The sequence below is a fragment of the Scleropages formosus genome, chromosome 8 (genome assembly GCF_900964775.1).
Source record: "Scleropages formosus chromosome 8, fSclFor1.1, whole genome shotgun sequence".
NCBI classification, from domain to species: Eukaryota; Metazoa; Chordata; class Actinopteri; order Osteoglossiformes; family Osteoglossidae; genus Scleropages; species Scleropages formosus.
The window spans coordinates 32,582,104-32,603,473 of NC_041813.1; the positions used below are offsets into that span (position 1 = coordinate 32,582,104).

Here is a 21,370-nt window from a genome sequence, read left to right on the forward strand (position 1 = left end):
TCACACACACACACACCTCACACCAGAATGCACTTCCTTTAATGGGGAACCACAACAATCCAGCAAGCTGAATCAGACAAAGACTGGCACATATGTTCACACTACTGTGTGTGTGTGTGTGTGTGTGTACGTGCACGCTGCTGTCACACTCCCTTTATTGTGTGTCTAATGAATCTTGTGCCTGTAGCTCTCACTCCACTGTTCACACAGAAGCCCAATAAATGTCTGTGCGGAAGGAGCTTCGCCTTCCAGCTTCAAGTCCGCTTGTCTGTGCTGAGCTGTCTGGGGTTCGACTGTGGGAAGAGGGGGTGTTGGGGGGGGGGGCCCTCAGCGGTCCATGCCGTTGTCGTCGGGAAGCTGGCCCTGGAAGCAGGCGGCACGCAGACGCTCGCAGAACTCCAGTTCCTCCTGCGGGGGGTTACAGCCGAGTTACCGTCACCGTCCGTGCTGCCACGGGGTCCAGGTGCGCGGGGTGCGAGACACCGGCCTACCTGGCTCTCCGGCCGGCCCTCCAGCTCTTCGGCTCTGTGCTTCAGCAGCTCGCCGAGGCCCAGGGCTGGCTCGCGGCAGTCCCTCACGCCACGGGGACACTCGTCCACCAGACTGGGCCAGCACCGCGGAGCAGGGACAGAAGTGAGACAGCATGAGCGCGGAAGCACGAAGACACGCGTAAAGGGGGGGTACCGGTGTGAGAGGAGCGCACTGCTCAACCGTACCAGCAGAGGGCGCCGAGCACGTGCTCGTGGAAGGGCGAGTGCGGAGAGCGGAGCACGGAGACGAGCTGCTGCACCATGCCCATGGAAAGCACCGTGTCTGCGGAGGGACAACAGGTGGACGGTCAGCTTTGCACACGCGCGTAGACACGTGCGCACGCACGCACACACACACACACACACACACGCACGCACGCACACGCTTCCTCCCAGCATCCGTTACCTCTGTGCTCAGGATAGGCGGTCAGCAGGTTGAGCAGCAGGAACGCAGACTTGGTCCTGAGCTTCTCGTTGTCCGACTGCATCCCTCGCATCAGCACCGAAAATCCATCGTGTGACAGGAAGGCGCGCAGCCCCGCTTCCTGCTCCCGCACCAGACCTACGCAGAGACGCCGTGAGAGCGCGTCGCCGGAGAAGGAGGCGCCCGCAGCAGGCAGGATCCTTAGAGAGGGGCTCGTACTCACAGGAGACGGCGTAGAGCGCCTTCACGCGCACCGTCGGGTGCTCGTCCGTGTCCGTGAGCCGCAGCAGCCTCAGCAGCGCCTCCTGCTGGAGCAGGTAGCACTGCACTTCGGGCATGTTTTGCGCACAGGAGGCGAAGAGCTGGGCCGCCCTCCACCTGACCTCCCCCCGCCGGTGCGAGAGGCACCGAGACAGGCACAGGTCCAGGCCGCCCAGCGCCATCAGGTCTGACGGAGACACGGAGCGAGACGGTTTCAGCGTGCCGGCCGGCTGCGGAGACGCGCTCCCCGCGCCACTTCCCGGGCCTCACCTCTGGCATTGTCCAGGTTCTCACAGAGCTCCGAGAGCAGCTCCAGCGCGGCCTCCACTCCGTCCTCGTCCTCGTCCTCGTCCTCGCAGACGTCCTCGCCGCCGCCCAGGCCCCTGCGCAGAACGGCCAGGCACTCCTTCATCTGCTCCACCTCGTCCCGCTGCCCGTGGCAAAGCTCGGCGAGCGCCTCCCGCAGCCACGCCTTCCTCTGCGGGCACAGGGCGACGGCGGGTGAGCGCCTGGCCTGGGGTGGCGTGGCGCGGCGCGGCGGAGCCGTGCCATGCGCCGACTTACCTCCTCCGACATGGGCTCGCTGGGGGCGGGGCCATCCGCTGCAGAGCCCGCCTCCACCGCCATGCGCAGGACACCCTGCAGGTTGCGGGGATGCTGCCTCTCGCCGCCACCTTGTGCCATGGTCACCTGGGGGCGGGGGCGGTCAGGCAGATCAGATGCTGCGTTTCGCATGATGATCGTGGTCCTCCACTTCATCACGTGAGCTCTGTCTGTGTACTGCGCGAGTCAGTACGACGACTTGTCTTGATTACATCATATCATGACTAGTACTAGTAATAAGAACGGCTCGGGCCGCCCGGGGAGGAGACGAGCACACGAGGCTAGCTACTACTGCGAAACTAAACTTGTAACTTAGGCAGCAAACTGGTGGTGTGGTGGTGGCGAAGTGATCGATTCGTGAGAAGAAGTGTGTCCACTCCGCACTCGCTGCTCGGCTCAGTCACCCGTCCTCCGTCTCTTCCACTTACCCGTTACCGCAGGCAGCCCAGCGAATGAAGGCAAGGATCAGAATAGACTCGTGCTTCTCGAGCAGACGCGCGCCGCCCGCAGACTCTTCGCAGAAGGAATCTGGAATATTCCGGACGCTCGGAAACACACGATCGCGACACAACAGGCAACCATGCTGCCCTCGGCCGTAACGTACCCAATAAAGGCGCACAGTCGTTTGCAACCAACGGACCGTAACACTAATAGTAGCCGCGTACACTGTTTTTACATTTACCTACGGTATTTATCTGTCACTTCTCGCCAAGCGACTTCCAGTGAACACCATTCCCCAAGGTGACTTACACTGCTTGATACACCGCTTGCAATGACTCAATCATCCCTACACCAGTGAAACACACAGAAAGATATACATATATATGCACACAAACATGCATTATGAGTAATTTCAGAGTCACCAGTCCACTTGAACAGCAGCATGTCTTTGGAGTGTGGGAGGAAACCCACACAGACAGGGGGAGAACATGCAAACTCTACACAGACTGAGGGGAGACTGAATCCATGTCTTCTCGCACCCCCCAGGCGGTGTAAGGCAAAGGCGCTACTCGGGGCGCCACCATGTCGCAGCTTTACGTTTTGCACATCTTCATAAATACTGAGGCCTCGATGCTTATATTGTCTTTTCACAGCACCAATGTCATTCAGCTAATGTAAAATGTATGTAAAAAATGCAAAGCATTTTTTTAACATAAAACTTTTTGTTTCATCTTTTTTTAGCAAGGGGCTCCACTAGAATAATAAAAGAGCAAAAATTAAGAAAATGCAATTACACCAAGGCATCGTAACGACCCGCGTTACTGTGTTTGAGTGGGAAATGTGTTTATGGTAATTGGTTAGCGTTTGGTGGCATACAGGGCATATAAGGGGGTGATTGCATCTGCCATGAGGGGGGAAAAGAGGGGAGAGCCTGGGCGCGCTAAGCAGGCTGGGAAGGCTGGCTGGAGGCGCAGGTCCTGGAGGAAACGGGGCCCTCGGACCGAGAGCGTTATTATTCCGCTGTGCGCCGGTGTTCGAATAAAGCATTCGACGTGAACGCTGCCTCTGCGTCCTTCTTCTCCTCATCCAAACTCACGGCGCTGCGCGCCACAGTATTTTAGTTTTCTACATGTACTTTTGCTGCATAATCTGTGAGTCGTTCTCACAACCAAGAAAAAATCGGACGACCCTCCATCTGACAGTCGGCTCCTGAATGTGGATGGGAGGCCTTGGTGAGAATAGCGTCACCAGCGCGGAGCGCTCTTATTGGTCAACGCTCTTCGAGTCAGTCGACTGGGGGCGGGGCTTCCCACATGCACTCACGGTGTAGACCAATCACAGCGCACGTTTTCGAACCGAGCGTCAGAGCGACCATTGACACGAAGGAAATGGCGTAGAGGGTCGCGGCGACTTAAGGGTGACAAAAAAAGTAAAGGTTTTTTTGCGCTGTTAGAGACGGTGGAAGTTCTGTATTGAAAGGGCAAAATATTCAGTTAAATTCCAAGGCCCTGTTAAAACTACCGGCGTACGTTTGCAAATGATTTCAGTGTCGCACTGGCACGGAATAACGGTTCGCTGCAGGTAGCCGCTAGCTAAGGCAGTGCTGTGCACACGGCGGCGGCGCGGCACGCGCGGCTGCTGCTGGAAGCTTCCTTTGCCCAGTCTTCGTTCCTCCCAGGCTGTGCGTGTGTGGCGTGGGGACCGAGCGCCTGTCGACCGGGCTGCGAGGAGGGAGCGCGGAAGCTTAGTGAGTGTCGCCTGGCTCGGTTGGTAAGGTCTTCCTTTTTTTATGCTCCCTGAGTGAATGGCAGCTGGCTGCACTCCGTCCGCGCGCTCTGCCTCCTCTTCTGTCGTGTGTGTGTGACGCGCGCGCTTCATCATCACCACCACCAGCGACTCCGCGGCGTGGCGTCGCGAGAGTTGCGAAGCGCTCGGACCCTTGCCCTGGGCTGGAGCGGTTGTTGCTGTCGTTGTGCACCGCTACCACTCTACAACACTGTCCACCGCCATAGCAGTGCTATATAGCTGCGGCTAGCGTAGTGGTTAGCGCAAGTGCTTTCGGACCCAAAGGTCGCAGGTTCGAGCCTCGCCTCCGCGCAAGACTTGTTTCACTAAACTTTAGTTTACCCCAGCAGCTGTGTAACACGCTTGGAGGAAACACTACTGTGTGTTGCTGTACACCACAATACACTAGACTAGTGTAAAGTGCTGTACATGATCGTACAAAAGTGTGTATGGAGCATCTGTGTGTGTCCCCAGAAACTCGAGTACGTTCACCTTGTTTTCTCCGTACATTTTTGCACCTTACTCTCAAAGTGACTTTGTGTTCAGCAGTCCATTTACCCTCGTGTGCCGTAGCCTGGGTGCTTTTACGCCGTCATTTCAGGGTGTGGACCTCGAGGTCGAATTCCAGCCCGGTTCCTTCGCCTGCAGGCAGCGGCAGTAACCGCTACGCCACCTGCTGAAGAACCATATGGAAGTCACTGTTTTTTGACATACCTTTACTATTTGTTGCTTTACCTGCTCACGTGTCTCTGCTCATGTGTCCTGCCACACGCGCCTGGCCTGTCTCCGTGCTGAAAGGGGTGCCTCCAGGGGTTCCACCATGCTGGGTCCGTGGTGAAGAAGAACGCTGGACCAAGAACCCGTTCCCCACTCTGAGGTGAGTGTCTGTCTGTGTCTGTGTCTGTGTTTGTGTGTGTGTGAGAGAGAGAGAGAGAGAGAGGGAGAGAGAGAGAGAGAGGGAGGGTATATGAGCGTTAAGCTAGGAATCTATGTGGCTTACGGCGTAGGATGGACGACAGCAAAGGGGTTAGCCCCACCGTACGTCGGCAGGGAGTCCTCGATGAACGTGAGCAGATTCCCCGCTTGGTGTCACACAGCATATATAGACAACGGACCGTCACTCTGCAATATTAATTCATTCCAGAGTCACCGTCATCTGGTAAAAATGTCAAATTCTCCGACCATTCTCGGTCAGTTCGTGCCCGAGTTTTTCATGGCACCAAGAAACCATTTCCAAATGTTAAAATATGTTTTCCAACCTTGTTAACATAAAATAATAACATAACAGGAAGATCGTTAACATAAGAAGTGAACAGGTGGATATGGTGGCACGGACGTGAGTTCGATCCCTGCTCTGTTTGTGTGCACTTCGCACGTTTTCCCATGTTTGCAGCGGCTTATTCCCAAAGAGGTGTGTTTTGAGGCCGTTGCACTGGCAGCCTGAGGGAATTTCCTCATGAGGTACGACTGCTCTTATTTACGTGTGAATTAGCAGTAAACTACAGTGCATATTTCTCGTAGACTGCAAGAGATATCGATGATATCGTGTGGCTGATATGGCTGATACCGGTGGTGGTATCACATAAAGCTAAACTGCAGTAAATATCACTAAGGGCACAGCGAGCACAACCGGAGCTCTGCCACTTCCACGACGGTCAGATAAGCGTTGAGGCGGTTGCGCCCACAACACCAGCCCACTAGGCAGCTGCTCATTGACTGAAATTACTAAGTCTTACTGCTGATTGGCTGTCATTCCTCCCACAGCTCCGCCCTCACTTTTGTGGGCTCCGAAAAGCGCGATCGTGTTTGCATCGTATTTTGAAATATTATCCTGTCATGGAACTTGTTTTATAGTGGAGGACTTGTTTGTTCTGAGGTGTAATAAATGTATTGTGATGCCCTCACGATTTGAGAGTTTACTGCGTGTTATAATTGGATTTTTGGTTTTTTGGACCAAAAATCCAATTGTAACACGCAGTAAACCCCTGTTGGACATCTCTTCATGGATGTATGATCACCACCTCCAACTCAACCTCTCCAAAACAGAGATTCTTCACCTCCCAGCTGGCCTGTCCTCCTGTCACGACCTGTCGAGCAAACTGGACAACTCACTCATTTCCCTAGCTCCTTCGCTAAGAGTCTGCGAGTAACGATTGACGCGAGTCTGTCATTCTCTCAACATATCGAAGCCACAACCCGGTCCTGCAGATACATCCTGCATAATATTCGTAGGATCCGTCCCTACTTTGCTATTGACTCCGCCCAACTACTTGTCCAGGCCATGGTGACTTCCCGTCTGGACTACTGCAACTCTCTTCTGTGTGGCCTTCCGGCTAATGCCATCAAACCTTTGCAGCTTCTACAGAATGCTGCTGCATGAGTTGTGTTTGATTTGCCAAAGCGCTCCCATGTATCTCCTCTATTCATTTCTCTGCACGGGCTTCTTATAGCTGCCCGAATCAAATTCAAAACCCTGGTTACTGTGTACAAATGCATCAACAGAACAGCTCCCAACTAATTGCAAGACTTAATCAACCGCTACACCCCAGCCAGGCCCCTTCGCTCGTCTACTTCTGCTCGCTTGGTGGTCCTGCGCACGAAAGGCAAAGCTCGGAGGTTCTCGGTTCTGGGTCCGTTGTGATGAAACGACCTTCCCCTGTCACTCAGAACTGTGGAAATTCTGTCTATATTCAGGAAGGGTCTGAAAGCTCACTTTTTCCAGATCCACTTCATCCAAGATCTCTCCAGCTTATTTACGGTGTAACTGTTCACGCCTCGTAACTTCATAAGCATCCCCAGATACAACCTTTATTCAGCCACTACTCTGGCATTATACTTGAGCTTACTTGTGTATCTTATATTTTAAAAAAAAAAAAAAAAATTGGCAGGAGGGCATCGGGATTTGTCTGTCCTGTGTTTTATGCACCCACTCGAATGATGAACCTCAGTGCAGCAAGTGACAGGGAACAAGGTAGGTTTGCTTGAGACTTTCATGTCTGCAGCCATGTCTCCTTCTCTTTAAGTAATGCATAAATTGTACTTTTGCTGAGATGTACGTCGCTTTGGACAAAAGCGTCTGCTAAATGAATAAATGTAAATGTTTTGGGGTTGACAGCTCTTCTTATCCTCTTTTCTTAAAATTAGATGCGTTCCTTCTGTTGATGTAATGCACTGTGTGATTTTCTCCGAGATGTACGTTGCTTTGGAGAAAAGCATTTCCTGAATGAATAAATGCAAACGTAACGGAATCATGCTATGGCTATTTTGCCAGTATAATAATAATTTTGATTAGATATAATTTTATTGCCGTTTGTACAGGTTGTGACTCGAAACAAAACAGATGTAACATTGAGTGTGAAACACATGTGTGCAGGCAGTCCCTAGATTACGATCAAGTTCAGTGTCCTCAGTCTGTCTTTAAGTCGAATTTTGACGTAAATCGGAACAGTTAGGTACGGTGGGTATCTAACGTCATTTTGTCAGATGTTTGTCGTAGTACATCATGTACTTTTCTATGCATAAAAACATTAAAGGAACACTTCCGGCTATACTAAACCATCTTTAATATAACAATACAGTAATAATAATAACAGGCAGCTCCGGTGGCACAGAGAGTAGTGCTGCTGTCTCACACTGCCTGGGTGGTGCGAGAGGACGTGGGTTCCCTACTTAGTCTGTGTGGAGTTTGCATGTTCTCCTCATGTCTGTTTGGGTTTCTTCTGGGTGCTCTGGTTTCCTCCAAAAGGAAAAAGCTTCAGAAGTGAATATAAAATGCACTAGTGATAAAACAGGCTATCAACAATTACATTATTTCTTTTGTGCTCTACATTTTCCTTCTCTGAATTACTGTCTGCATCACCTAATTTTAAAAAGTATGAGTTTAAAAATGTGCAGTCATCCATTCCAGTTTTTCAAAGGAAAACCTGTTTCCTCCAAGGCAGTGGAAATAAGTTGGCAAAATGGCAGAAGTGGTACGAAACCCAACAGTACGGAGGCCTATTCAGATGGACTGGTCTCTGTCTCTCAGTATGTGGATGCAGGGCGGAGATGGAGGGGTGCAGTAGAATGAGTGTCCGAGAGCTATGCGAGACCGATGACCTGGCCACCAGCCTGGTGCTGGACCCTTTGCTGGGCTTTAGCACCCACAAGATGAACATCAGGTAAAGACTCTCCGTTCTCTAGTCTCGAGCTGCTCTTTACCACATAGTAAGAGCTTGGGTCAGAGCAGCGCTGCTGACTTTCTGAGACTGTCAGAATGACTTTTCTCACTCACTTCTCTTCCAGTCCACCACCAGAGATCCGCCGCTGGGGTTTCCTCAGGGAGAAGCTGTTGCGCTTCCAGCGTACCCATGACTTCAGGGCCACCTTTGAGGCCCTGACTGGCGGCGAGTGGGCCTGGACTTACTTTGCTGAGCTGGGGTCTCATAGGCAGGAGCTCCTGAGGCAGCATGTAAGTGGCTGTGTGAGTCTCCGGCTGCCTGAGGGCTTCCTCAGCAGGGAATGTTACACCTTCTTCACCTTTCCTAGTGACTGCTGCCTGGTGATGCCTGCATGCAGAGCCGTGTTAGTAACGATGAACCTGATGAACATTGAATGGGTCACTAGATGCTACAGAGTGAAAGAGAATGTATAGCTATTTTTAGATAAACTAGTATATGCCTGAGCTGCTTGTACTTGAGCTGCACGAATTACTAAATTATTTTTGTGATGTTGCAGTGCTCTACCTTGCATTGTGTAATTTATTGATTCTTTATTATTGCTAATGTGTTAATTGTGTTAATTATTCGTGATAACTGTTCTGGGGGAAAAAACGTCTCTGGTTCCCAGGTGTACCGCTACCTCAGTGCTTTCCTGTTAGACAGCGGAGTACAGATTGAATCCTGTCACCGCTACTCTTCGGAAACCAACGGAGCAAAGATTACCGCCACGCGACACTGGTGAGCTGCGGAAGTGAGACTTCCAGCACTTCAGGTTTCTCACCTGCGTGTGTGCACATGATGACGACCTCGGTGCAATGCTCATGTCACAGGTCGGTGGGGGAGAGAGTGGAAGTGCTGCAGGGCTGCATCGCGGAGCTGAGTCCTGCCGACAGTGCGGTACTGAGGGCCGGAGTGAACGACTTCAGTGTCATGTACTCGACGCGCAAGCGCTGCGCTCAACTGTGGCTCGGCCCTGCTGCCTTCATTAACCACGGTGAGCTGAGTGACGGCAGGGCAGCTGGTAGGGTGGTTGATAAGGCTGCTGCCTCTACACCCAGAGGTCGCAGGTTCCAGTCTTACCTCCCACTGTAATACCCCTGAGAAAGGTGCTTACTCTAAATTGCTCCAGTAAAATTATCCAGCTGTGTAAAAGGGTAAATAATTGTAGTCTAACATTGTACATCGCTTTGGAGAAAAGCGTCAGCTAAATGAACAAACATAAAGGTTAAGGTTTCTTTCCAACCTGTGCATGTGCAGCAGTGAAATGTGAAAATGTGATGTGTTTAAGGATGGATTACTGAGTTCATAGAATGTTAAATGTAATAACATGGCTTTACTGGTAGAAATTCTTTTTATCACTGTGACATTCGCAATTGTAGAGATGACTATGTTAACCTAATTAAGTTTTACTGCTCGATGTAGTACACATGTTGTGCTCATATCAAGAGTGTGAGTCACTGTTGTAACTACGGTTCTGTCTCTTTGTGGTGTGCAGATTGCCGACCCAACTGTAAGGTAAGGACACTCGGCACACACCTCTGCCAGAGGTCCCATGGTGAATTTGTCAGATGGCTACTAGTTCATTCAGTTTTGGTGTTTGAGAAAAACTTGCCTTTGCTTGTAGTAACTTTCTTGATGTGCTTTTATTCATTGCTGGTATCATAGGTGGCATGTTTTTGTCTTTGTCTGGTCTTGATGACGGTCCTCACTAATAAAGATTTACATGTGCCGTGTCTTCTTGTCTTTATGCCTTTACCTCTTCATTGCTTTTCAGTCATTTAAACAATAGTGGCTTAAGCACTAAAAAGCTTGTTTGGTGTTCCGTTGATGATAATGGCATGAGGTGTCGCACGTGCTGTCATGCATGGCATCATGCAGTATGAAAGTGTGTATTTGGCTATGTCATGCAGTCTCCTTTTAATGTATGGTTACAGTGTGTTCATTGCATCAATTTGAACTAATTCTGTTGCATTCTGTAGGTTTTGGTCCAGATAAACAAAATTTCCTCTGATTTGATTCACATATGTCACTCAGTTTGTCCCAGGGGACAAGAATGGAGCGTGTGTGAAAGTGATCCGGCCCATTTCTCCAGGGGAAGAGATCACCTGTTACTATGGCGATAGCTTTTTTGGCGAAGACAATGAGATGTGTGAGTGCTGCACATGTGAGAGGTGGGTGAGAGAGATTAGCAATGACAGGAGCTCTCAGCAGGAGCCTCCTGACTGTATTTCTTCATGTTTGTTAGTTGTTTTTTGTTGTCGGTGTTTGTTTAGATTTATATTCAACAATGAAAGACCGGTTTCATGTAGTTAATTCAAAGTGACCCTTTGAAATACAGTTTCAGTTTTAAGCAGTGCTTTGTTTCTGTTTGATGTTTTAATAATCCAAAGGCACTTTTGCCGTTTTCATTTTTCCAACCCTCCTTTTTTCTTTGCACACTGTCAGAACAGCATGAATTACATGTCAGGTGCTGGACAGCAAGCAGTGCTCCATTGTGTTCACTGGCAGATGAGCCTTGTTTGCCCACTTGCTTCTGTGCTGGATTTTGTGTTTAGGAGGGGAGAGGGCTCCTTTAAGCAGAGAGAAAGACAATCGATGAGCAAAGATCCTGCTGAGGCCTCAGGGCAAAAGTACAGCTTACGAGAAACAGACCTTCGCCTGAGTCGAGAGAAGGGGATCTCTGCTCCGAGAACTTTCTCTGCTCTGTCCAACACAGGTACGGTGGGTCTTGCCCCCTCCGTCAGCACAGGTGTCATCTGCTACTTGCCTCCTGTTGTCAGCTGAGTGTGAGAGACAGGTAGTTGTTTATTGAGGCTGCAGTTTTGGTTACCTTTTTATGACACCACTCCTCCTCATCACAAATTAATCAGTGGATTAAGTACAGTAGATTTAAAGTAAATGTCTGTTTCTTTGTCTTTCCCTTTGTATCTTTTTGTTCCAGCTCCTCCTATAAAACAGTCCCTGGGTCAGCGGCTGAAACGGACTCCGCTCACTTTCAGCAACAACAGTAGAGGAAAGATGAGAGTTCCAAATGGATGGAGGCAAGAAGAGAGAGGGAGAGCAGCGGAAAAAAAGAACATTGCTGTGCCCTCTTTGTCACACATTGTTTTTAAGGAATTGAGAGTGCAGTTGCATCGTTTACCAGATTTACCATTGCAGACCTCAGCATATGTAATAAGAAGCGGAACACCTAAAGACTTGGAAAATTGCAGGCCCTTTGCCATTCCCCTGCCATCAAGCGGACAGGACAAGGAAGGCAGAGAGAGGGAAACCTTGTGTTCATCACCCACACCAGTTCACGACTTCACCACACGCCTCTTTGTTCTCAGCTCTCGCTCTGCTCCTGGCAGTGATGAGCACTCTGTGGAGATGCCCTTTGACCTGGTGGAGAAGTCCCTGCCAAGGGTCTCCACTAGCAGTGTCCAAAAAAATGTGTGTGAACATTTGAGCACCAGTTCTGCCTTGGCTCTTCCCAAAGATTTTGTGAGCAGCAAGAAAAATGTTAACAGTCAGAGTGTTTATAAAAGCATCAATTTAACAGGAGCACTTGATAGCGGCAGTGCCGGTGGTAGTAAAAGTAAATCAGAAGGCTACAACAGTGAGGCTGTGACAGCGACCACAACTACTACTGAGTGTATCAGCTTAGTCAGCAGCGGATGCATTAGTAACGTGGCTTATGTTCATAACTCAACATACACTGGAGGAGAAGAGTACGAGAGCAGTGGGATTCAGCAAGGAGGCTCACGCCAGCTTATGGACGTGAGAAGAGATGGGTGTGTGAAAGCACACACGCCGGGCACTGACAGGAACCTCCGGGTCACCAAACGCTCAGAGTCTAGTAGTCCAAGCAACTGTAGCAAAAGACATACGGTTTGTAAACCTGAAGTGGAGTCCATGGATCAAGGACATAGTAATGGGCCTTGCATCTCTGATTCACCTCCATCTGCCCCCTGCTCCTTGTTCTCCTCCTTCAGTTCCTCCAGCTATGTGGCTTTACCGACTCCCCAGCAGCCGCTTTGGTCTTTGTTTAATCGGTACCTAACAGTTGATCTGGTCAGGCTATCAAACGTAGATGCTGACAGAGCTGGTCAGAAGGCAGAGAAGGGGGATGGGGAAGGGATGAAGGAGAAAGTAGGAGGGAGCAACGCTGGAGTAGAAGAGAGGCAAACCGAAACTAGAGTTTCCAGAGCACAGCAGAACTCTAAGAGGAGGAATGGCAAGAATTTTGGAAGACTTCAAGGTAAGAAATGGCTGAGGGAGTTTCATTTTAGAGCAGTTGATTGCACAGGTACAGAAAGTGATGCAGATTGTAATGTTGTGGCTAATATACCACAGGTGCAAGGAGGTAATGGTAAGAGGACAGGATGCAAGGCTGTTGAATGTCAGACAGACTTAAAGGCCATAAAAAAGCAAGCAGAAGAGGGAAGGAAGTATAAGAACGAAAATGAAGGAGAGCAAGAGAAGGGTTGTGAGAATACAGCGACAATGTTGTCAAAATGCAAGGGTGTGGCTAAGAAAATGAGGGAAAATATTGCAAGAGACCATGCAAGTGCAAATGACAGTGAAATGCTTGCGTTGTCTAGGGATAACATTTGTATTAGGGAGGTGAAAGTGCTGCTATCTGATATTTTTAAAGACCTCAAGGGGAGGGAGGAAGTACAGTATGTTGGGACTTATCGGTCTCACAAAGGCAGGGATTTTGAGAGTGCAACAGACAGGGTATATGTGCAGTTGCTTAAAGCAACTAAGGCAAAAAATAACAGAAGGAGAAGCAGGGGTGGTAAGAGACAGAGAAAAGAGAAAAAGTTGAAGGTTCCTTTGTTTACAGCTGATAGGACAATCTCTGATCAAGTGGATACCTTGCAGCCAGTATCTCCTCAAGTCCTTGAACATCTCCCAACAGATGGTGTAATCTCAGAGGACCCCAAGCCTAGTTTTCATCTTTCTCCACTAGTTAATTATGTTGTTAAATCTGACTGTATACCATGTTTGGATCCCAATCCGCAGGCACAGGCCCAAACCAATATACCCTTAAAGAAAAGGATGCCTCGAAAAGAAATGGACGTGGAACCTGAACATGGGTTAAATGTTGCTTCTTCAGAGGTATTTTCCAGGAACGTCACACAATATTTTCCAAAGCAAAACAATGATTTAAATACAAGAGAAGAAGGTAAAGGGATTGGATCAGAAATGAAGGACAGCGCAACTGAAAAAGAGCATAGTTTAAGCAATCACTGTAAATCTGGTTTTAAAATGATGCCTGTTTTTCGGTTTAAGAATGCCACCATAAATAGGACCTTTAAACAAAGTGCAACTTTCAAGAAGTTGCTTTTCAAGGTGAACTGCAGAAAACTAGTGAGGCGGCACAGGGCGCTTATGAAAAGAAAGAGAAAGAAAGGGACAGTAGCTGAAAGAAAGACTGAGAAGTGTGAGAAAGAGGGGGAGGGAGAAAAGAAGAGTCTGATTGCGATCTTGGATGGGTTTGAAAGTATGGCACCACAGATAGAGCAAAGTACAGGGAGTAAGCAGAAGGAATCACCTGAAAGAAGTCAAAGAGAGAGTGTTCTGGGAAATGATGACCTTCAGTTGACAGAAAATAGAAAATCACAGCTTCCAGTAAGCTCTTCTGGGCACCAGAAGCCGTCATCTTTGAGAATTTGCTCATCAGACTCCATAGACCAGAACTCTGAAGAGCAGCCTTTGTCTGCAGAGACTCAGGAGCTAACAGGTGTTGAAGGTAATGACCGTTGTGAGAGGGAAGAACTGATGGAATTGCAGCAACAGTCTGAAGCCCAGGTTTTGTCCAACTTGAACAGTTGTAATGTTAAGGATTGCTATAATTTCAGATTTCGTTTCAAGAGAAAAAAAGGAGAAGAGTGGGAGGTAGAAAAAAATGTGGAAGGACAAGAAAATATGGTCGAAATTAACAATCCTCTAACAAAAAGCCAATATTTAGAACCTTTTCCAGCTGTGGTGAACTCCTCCTCAGGTGTGGATTTTGAAAAGATGAAACCGGTAAAAGTCACTTCAAAGCAGAAACAACAGTGTATGGGCAATGTGGAAGAAGGGAGATGCTTGGAAAGGATGGAAAACATTGGAGGAAATGAGGGAGGGGAAGAAAGTGACAAATTAGTGCCTTTTCCGAATAACATTCAGAAGGAGAACTGCAGAACTGGTGAGGTTCATGACAGAAAAGGCTCTGATAAAGAGGTTGACAGGCTTCGTTTACAGAACAAAGATGAAATGGAAAAATATGCCTTGACTGAAACGAGGAATGAGGTCAGTTTCTGTAATGCTTTTAAAGGGGAGCGGTCTTCATTGAGAATCCGACTGCGAAGAAAAGCCGGGGAATGGGCAGTAGATGTCGAGGAGAAAACACAGTCGCTTGGGAGGGCAAGACAAAGGGACTCAGAAAGATTATCTGACATGGTAAAAATGGAAGAGAATGTTTGTTGCAGTCTGTTAGAGATGCGGTATGGTGGAAAACCCAAGTACCAGGAGCTCAAAGATGACAGGTCTTCATGTTTTCTGTTCAAAAGGAAAAGGAACCTGAAACCTAAAGGGCTACGATGTCCAAATACAAAGCCTTTCATTGGCACTCTCTCTCTCCACACTCATCATAGTGCAGGTGAAGATACCGGAGGAAACTGGAGACTGAAAAAAAGAAGAAAAATCATTGCAGATAATGGAAGGGTATCCAGAATGCAATCAAGAAAAAAGAGAGTGCGGCAAAAGGGAAAGAAACAAAAAAGGACCACTTGCTCAAACCATAACTTCCATGCCAATAACCGTCTCTCCTCTGCACTTACACTTGAAGCAGCAAATCCGCTGTGGTCCTCTGACAGCAGTTTCCACACTGATATGAATTCTACCTCCTTGCCGCTGCAGCCCAAACCTCAATCCTCGCCTTTCCTGTCTGAAAGGTCTCTTGTTGCAGACCCCAGTAACGTCGAGTGTTGTGACGAACTTCTAGACTTTCAGTCGTTAAATTTAGAAGGATATTATCAGATTACTCAGCAAACCAGCCTCGAAAGCCCGTTAACAGAGTTTTGCACGCTGGATGGAGAAAATCAATCAGCGTCCCTCAATAGTCCCTTCCCTCGTTCAGCATCTGATGTGTGGCATGCGGAGTCTGCACATCTAGACGCACCAAGTCCAGGAAGTAATTTCAGCCCAAGGACAGACCTGGAATGTTTTCCAAATTTCTGCTGTCCAAAAGTAGAAGCTCTCTCTCTGAATGAATGCCACCATTCCGCCAAAGATGTGCTTAAAGATTGTGCATCAGATTTATCTGCCTCAATGTCTGAGGTTCAGAAAATACCTCCTGTGATCCATCCTTTTCTGGATAAAAATCAAATAAACCCCAAAAAGCAGGATCAGAGGGTGCACTCCTTACCTCTTGCTGGAAGAAGTTGTTGCTCAGTTAAAGAATCACCACTGTGTGACGCAGCATCCTGTCCTCGGTATTTTTCACGTTCAGGCCCTCTCAGTCAAGTCAGTTCACACAATTACAACTTTGGTTCCAGGGGAAAAGCCCGTTCAGACTGTGCACAAGTCCAGGAACTTGTGCAAAACAGAGGCTTTGCACCCTCAAGCAAATCTGAGTCTTTTTATACAACCCAAACAAGTACTAGTGTGTACGATCTTGGGACACAGACTCAGCCTGTAAAGTCATATCATTCGACAGTGGGACCAAAATCTGAACTGTACTTGAGTACTCAAACTGTTAGCCTTGGAGATACATTCCGTTGTGCGTATGACAAAAATGTTGGCATTTTCCACAACTCCGATTACTCAGTAAAAATTCAAGGTTGCCAGCAAAGTCAGAATGTTCATGCTGCCCATTGTCAAGATGCGATGGCTGTCAGAAGCCACAACTTTCCATGCAAGTCTGGGTACGGAGATTCGGGAAAGGGTAGTCTGTTCTACGGTGCATCAAATTCCGCTTCGGGTTTTCATCAAGGTAACTTCCCAGAGTGTGACTTCACTCCAAACCTCAACAAGTCTCTTTGTCACAGAGATTCAGTTTACCTGACCTCCAGTAAAGACACGATGACTTTTGAGAAACAGCCGCCTGAAAAGTTTCATCATTGCTGTAGTTTAAGTGATAAAGACATCTCTCATTTGCCTAAGGCTTTCCCACTTTCAAACCCAGTTCATGTAAATTACTGCTCATCTCACAACAAGCACCCAAATCAAGACAAAGGTAGAACTCTTCTTCACCCGGAGAACTCCCCAGCTACATGTAACATGTCTGCCTGTCCAGACAAATGTCAGCTGCCTTTTACCAAGGCTTCATCATTCACAAACTGTGAATCTTCTCACCTTGCATACAATCCATCTCTGTCTTCTGTGGACCAACAGCAGCCGATGTGTCAGCACATTAGCCCTCAGATTGTTCGCACTCAAAGTTCTGACCAGCAGGTGCCAGTGAACAAGGCTTCTTCCCACTGTTATAGTCAAGCTTCCCCCTGTGTGTTGAACTTCACAGGTGATCACTCTGTGAGTCTAGATTACAAAGATGGAAGAGAGTATTTGAACTACCCCTGTTCCACGCCTACCAGTTATGCTTACCGCTGCTTGATGGAGCCCTCTGGGACACAAGGCAGGCTAGTCCTTGAGCCGTGTAGGCCATTGTCCTCCAACTATTCCTCCTTTCCCTCTTTCGGCAGCAGTGCAGGCCTGGGGAGCTTGGATGATCAGGGTAGGAGGGATGTGCATGAGTCTAGCCAAGGTGCGGGCCAACCTTTGCAGTGTGGTGCTCGCTCTCTCCATGCATCATCCCACTCGCTCATCCCCCCTCACCCAGACAGGAAACCCAAGCGACTAAGGCTTGTTGTAACTGAGGGAACTGTGGATCTAGACCTGCAGTATGCAGACTAATGGAAACATCAATTTTGTCTTGTTCTTGTGCTGGTAGTTGATACTTAACTGGTACAAAAGGAATTGGTTCACATTTCTACGAGTTGTTTTGATTTGTCTACTTTATAGAACAGAATTTTTCCTGAAGAATTTTTAAGAAATGACTTTTTGGCGTGCAAGGTTATTTCTATTGTTTTTATATTGACAGTTATGAAAAGATACAATTTATACATTAATTTTTATTCTGAGACTATTGAGTAATGGTCTTAACCAGAATCTGGTGAAGTTTAACCAGTTATTACAGTTTCACAATGATACTCATTGTCTTAATTTTTTTTATTCACCCAAAACTTTGGGACATGACATTTCTAGTTGATTAAATAGCCTGAAAATCTTAACACTCAAAGTCCCCCCCCCCGGAGATGTATGAATGATGTTTTTTTTTTTTTTTTTTTTTTTTTTTTAAAAAATGAGCTGTTACTGTAAATGTAATAAACACCAGATTTTTTGAGAAGTGCCACAAGTTTCTGCTGGTCTGTTGTTGCCGATCTTAGTAGGAACCGATAGGGGGTGTCGAAGTGCTCTGTAGTGAATTGTGTGGTACATTTGAGTCGGTTTTTTTGGACATACTGTGCTGTTGTACACAGGAGGCCATGAATCTGACGAAATGCGCTGTGTTTTGTATCAGCGTCTGTGTGTTTGACTGGACTCAGACTGGATTCAGCAGCGCAGCCTGTCATACAACTCATAAAGTTGCTGACCATCCACTGGACTAGAGGACGGGCTTCATGGGCCAGAGGCCGGTGTCACCGCTCACTGAGCGGGAGTGGCCCGCATCTTTACTGCTCTCTCCAGCAGTCCTCTCACGGTGCAGCGTTTCCACATGCAGGAGAAAGATGCTGGAAGCATTTCAAGGTCTGTGGCTTTCGGACGGCATTGGTGCGCTAGTGATGTGGATGCACGTCCTGCATCCAGGCTGGTCATCTCCGAACTACAGGGTCCATTGGGTGTGCGATGACATTCGGCAAAGAATACTTGTAGGAAGGAGAAGTGGGGTGTTTCACAGGCATGCGACTATGAGAGAGATATGTCATTACGGCTTACCTGCATACATCAAGCTAGGCAGCGTGACTTTGTGTGTTTCTCTTTGTAGTTCAGTGTGTACAGGAAAACAGTGGCTATTTATTTCAGCGTTGCTGTTCTTATGAAATGGTGCTTTCTTATGTAACATTAATGTTTGAAACAAGATGGTTGACCATAAATTGCTGAGTAAGTAAATACTTCTCAGGATGTTTTTTATGTACCGTTTGCTCAATGAAATGTCTTGTTTATCTCTACTTTTGTAGGTAGATCTAGTTGGGATGTATGTTCACAGCTTTATGTAAGGGATTAAAATCTTTTTAATGTTCTGCTGTAAAATGATCTTATGAAAAATTAAAATATACATTTGTTTCTAAAAGACGTTGCGATAGTGTATGTGCTTCTCTTTACCCTGTAGCTGTTTCCCTGTCTCAGACCTAGGGCTGTCTTTTTGACCTCTCGACTTTTTTTCAGAGGGCCTCCGTCTTCATCCCCCTCCGCTGCCACGACCCACTTCCGCTCTGTTCTGCGGCAGATGATGGGTTAACTCCGCAGGCAAGTGGAGCAGCTTTTTTCATAATGAGGTCAACAGCAAATCAGAGTGGGAGATGAAGAGAGACAATTGGAGTATGTGAAAGACAAAAATACTGTCTCTCAATTCCCTTAACTTGAAGACTTGTGCATTTTGATCTGCGATATTTAGCCCCAGTGGGACCGACCCCTCGGGACACACAAACGTACACACGCACTGTGATCCAGACGCGAGGGTCTGCAGACTCGGCCTGCACTCAGCCAGCTATGAGGTTGGACGTTTGCTCCGCAGCTCTTGGGGGACCTGACAGGGTGTGCGCTACAGTACGTCCTACCAGCCCTAACTCTCCGTCACTAAAGGTACGGCAGAGAGCAGGGCATGGGAAGCTCTGCTCATCCTTCACATCTCAGGCGCCCTGGTGAACGGTGCAGAAGTCACATACGTATCTTGCAATAACAACATCGTTCTCAAACGTGAATACAAATACTACCCCCTGTAACGGTTCAGCATCAGCCAAAGTTGGAACAAATATTTTTTGCAGGAATTTTATCTTCAGGCAAATGCCCTCAAAAGTCCAGTTGGAAAGCTATGCTAGAAATGTGGAGCAGGACACACGTTAGTGAAGTGCATTTCTTGTCCGTGTCTCGAGTCTCTGTTCCTTGGGTCATTTTCCATTCTTTTCTACAACAGACCTGAGACACAGCAGACGTCTTAGGAAAAAACATTGACTTAAAGTGGAGGAGTCTGAGTTTGGCGATGTTGGCATTAATACTAATATATATGGTTTCAGATTTTTTTGTTGGTTTTCTACCCATAAGGTTACTGTACAATGACAGCTGCACAAAGGACTTGTCCTGATGTCTCTCGTGTGTCCACGAATCGTCTCGGTGTTCAACGTAATGTTTCAGCACTGTTTGTTGTTCGTTTGCCGGTGCTGTGTTTGTCTGGCATTTATTTACAGCTTTGGGAGTAAGAATTTCATTGGGCAAATATGTACACGTGCACTTTTATGTACATATGACAATAAAGTTGACTTTCCATCTTCTTATACGGAAAAAGATTCCTGCTCACCCACTCTAATTGTAGCTCCACAGCAGAGGTGTGCTGCCCGTTCACAGTGAAACAATCCCGGTAGGCCACGAGGATGTGCAGTACGCCATTTTACCTGGTTTTCCACTTTGTTTGTGGTTGTGGGCGACTTATCATCCGTGCCCAGTAATCGCCGAAGTGTGTTAACGAGCCCCCGTTTTCCACAAAGTAAGTCGTATTTTACTCTGCTCTTTCCACATACACCATGTAACATGTTCCTGTGGAGGGAACCGGCATTACCGAGCTCATCGTCGAAACCTCGCTGGAATACTGTGCGTCACGTTGCGTGTCGCGTTCACCCCCCACATAGATGTAGGCCTACTGCATAATATGTTACATATCTGTACGTGCCATGGACACGTGCCTGTAATGAGAAGCTCGAGGTCGCATGCCCTCGTAGCGCGTTCATGTTCAATGTGCACAATGCGAGGCTTTGGAAGGGGAGCAACAGCGTACAGGACTTTCTTCGTCCTTCTCGCAATTACTGTAACCTCATTAACGAGTTGATTAATGACGGAAATGGTAGAACGGAAATTACATCCCTGAGGCTTTCGTTTCCGTCACCCAAGCCGTATTTCCCGTGTAGAGGCGCAACGGGAAAACGACCGCGTTCAAAGCAGTGCTGCGTGAGGCGGTACGGGTTGTGCGTTCGCGTGTTTGAAGCGCACTTTTCATTGACGTTTGCGACGCAAAACTTATGGTTTGTGTTTTTGTGCAACTTTGGTTTCCGTAAACCTTCGGAGATGTTCAGCAGCTCAGTCATGAATTCACTTTTGCCTCGTTTTGAAGTTGAGCGAAGTGTGTCGGAATGAATGCGAGGTAAAAGTAAGTGCCAGGGACAGTTCCCGGGAACTTAGACCGAAACCCTTATCTGACGCATCATATTTCACGGTGAAGCGGCCAACGTGGCCACCTGTTTACTTGCAGGGACCCGACAGCGTACACTTTGGCCGTAGGTGCGTGCGCAGCCCAAGGTTGTGCAAAGGCTCTCACTGAGTGAGATGAAGCTGTACGCGACACTAAACGTACAAACATACAGGACTGTGGAGTTCGCATGTTCTCCCCATGTCTGCGTGGGTTTCCTCCAGGTGCTCTGGTTTCCTCCCATAGTCCGAAGACCTGCTGTTCAGGTTCCCCCGCAGCGTGTGAGTGACAGAGAGAGTGTGTGCGTGTTCCACTGATGTACGCGTGAGTGACCCGGTGTAAGTAGTGTATCTAGCAGTGTAAGTCACCGTGGTGAATATGGTGTGTGGGCTCATAACGCGACATAGAGTTCATTGGAAGTCCCTTTGGAGGAAAGCATCTGATAAATAAATAGATGTAAATGTACTAAACATACAGGACTGCACATTATCAGAGCAGCGTCAACCACTTGAGCGAAGCTACTGGCACATTCGGCTACATTCGGAGGCCTGTCTGAATGCGGATGGAAGCCATCCCTGGTTTGGCTCGTCCTTCGCCTGTCCTTTGGCACGCGGTCGGGGTCGCGGTGCAGGTGAGCGCAGGTATCGGCGGTCTCCGCGTCGGAACGCAGCCTGCGTGTGTCTCTTTCTCTCCATTGTCC

General features: G+C 48.1%; 2 protein-coding genes across 6 annotated transcripts; one reads left to right on the forward strand and one right to left on the reverse strand.

Annotated features, from left to right (window-relative positions):
- Nucleotides 1-20: 20 nt before the first annotated feature.
- Nucleotides 21-2,665, reverse strand: hspbp1 (HSPA (heat shock 70kDa) binding protein, cytoplasmic cochaperone 1). Its single transcript, XM_029254017.1, has 8 exons — nucleotides 2,247-2,665; nucleotides 1,780-1,905; nucleotides 1,486-1,693; nucleotides 1,178-1,402; nucleotides 937-1,092; nucleotides 717-813; nucleotides 492-603; nucleotides 21-408 (listed from the first exon to the last, which is right to left on the reverse strand). Exons 2-8 carry the CDS (start codon nucleotides 1,897-1,899, stop codon nucleotides 328-330), a joined length of 999 nt encoding a protein of 332 aa, XP_029109850.1. The 5' UTR covers nucleotides 1,900-1,905; nucleotides 2,247-2,665; the 3' UTR covers nucleotides 21-327.
- A 739-nt stretch (nucleotides 2,666-3,404) lies between these two features.
- On the forward strand, nucleotides 3,405-18,712 carry kmt5c (lysine methyltransferase 5C). Of its 5 annotated transcripts, XM_018764524.1 has the most exons (12): nucleotides 3,405-4,029; nucleotides 4,843-4,921; nucleotides 8,072-8,204; nucleotides 8,329-8,494; nucleotides 8,872-8,981; nucleotides 9,074-9,237; nucleotides 9,739-9,758; nucleotides 10,278-10,414; nucleotides 10,799-10,959; nucleotides 11,185-12,483; nucleotides 13,251-13,346; nucleotides 18,660-18,712. In XM_018764524.1, the coding sequence occupies exons 3-11, from the start codon at nucleotides 8,092-8,094 to the stop codon at nucleotides 13,316-13,318; spliced, it is 2,238 nt and encodes a 745-aa protein (XP_018620040.1). In that variant the 5' UTR covers nucleotides 3,405-4,029; nucleotides 4,843-4,921; nucleotides 8,072-8,091; the 3' UTR covers nucleotides 13,319-13,346; nucleotides 18,660-18,712. The 5 variants fall into 5 exon arrangements, with proteins under 5 accessions (XP_018620040.1, XP_018620038.1, XP_018620039.1 ...); XM_018764522.1 differs by lacking the exons at nucleotides 13,251-13,346; nucleotides 18,660-18,712 and adding an exon at nucleotides 17,794-18,595; XM_018764523.1 differs by lacking the exon at nucleotides 18,660-18,712 and having other exon boundaries at nucleotides 13,251-13,392.
- Nucleotides 18,713-21,370: the final 2,658 nt, after the last annotated feature.

Excerpts from the sequence above, each read along its gene's own strand:
- hspbp1 (XM_029254017.1), bottom strand. The coding sequence starts at position 1,899 with ATGGCACAAGGTGGCGGCGAGAGGCAGCATCCCCGCAACCTGCAGGGT. Across the intron at positions 604-716 it reads GTGCTCGGCGCCCTCTGCTG|TCTGGTGGACGAGTGTCCCC; the intron begins GTACGGTTGAGC and ends GTGCTGGCCCAG. Across the intron at positions 409-491 it reads AGGGCCGGCCGGAGAGCCAG|GAGGAACTGGAGTTCTGCGA; the intron begins GTAGGCCGGTGT and ends AACCCCCCGCAG.
- kmt5c (XM_018764520.2), top strand. The coding sequence starts at position 8,092 with ATGGAGGGGTGCAGTAGAATGAGTGTCCGAGAGCTATGCGAGACCGAT. Across the intron at positions 8,495-8,871 it reads AGGAGCTCCTGAGGCAGCAT|GTGTACCGCTACCTCAGTGC; the intron begins GTAAGTGGCTGT and ends TCTGGTTCCCAG. Across the intron at positions 9,759-10,277 it reads ATTGCCGACCCAACTGTAAG|TTTGTCCCAGGGGACAAGAA; the intron begins GTAAGGACACTC and ends TATGTCACTCAG.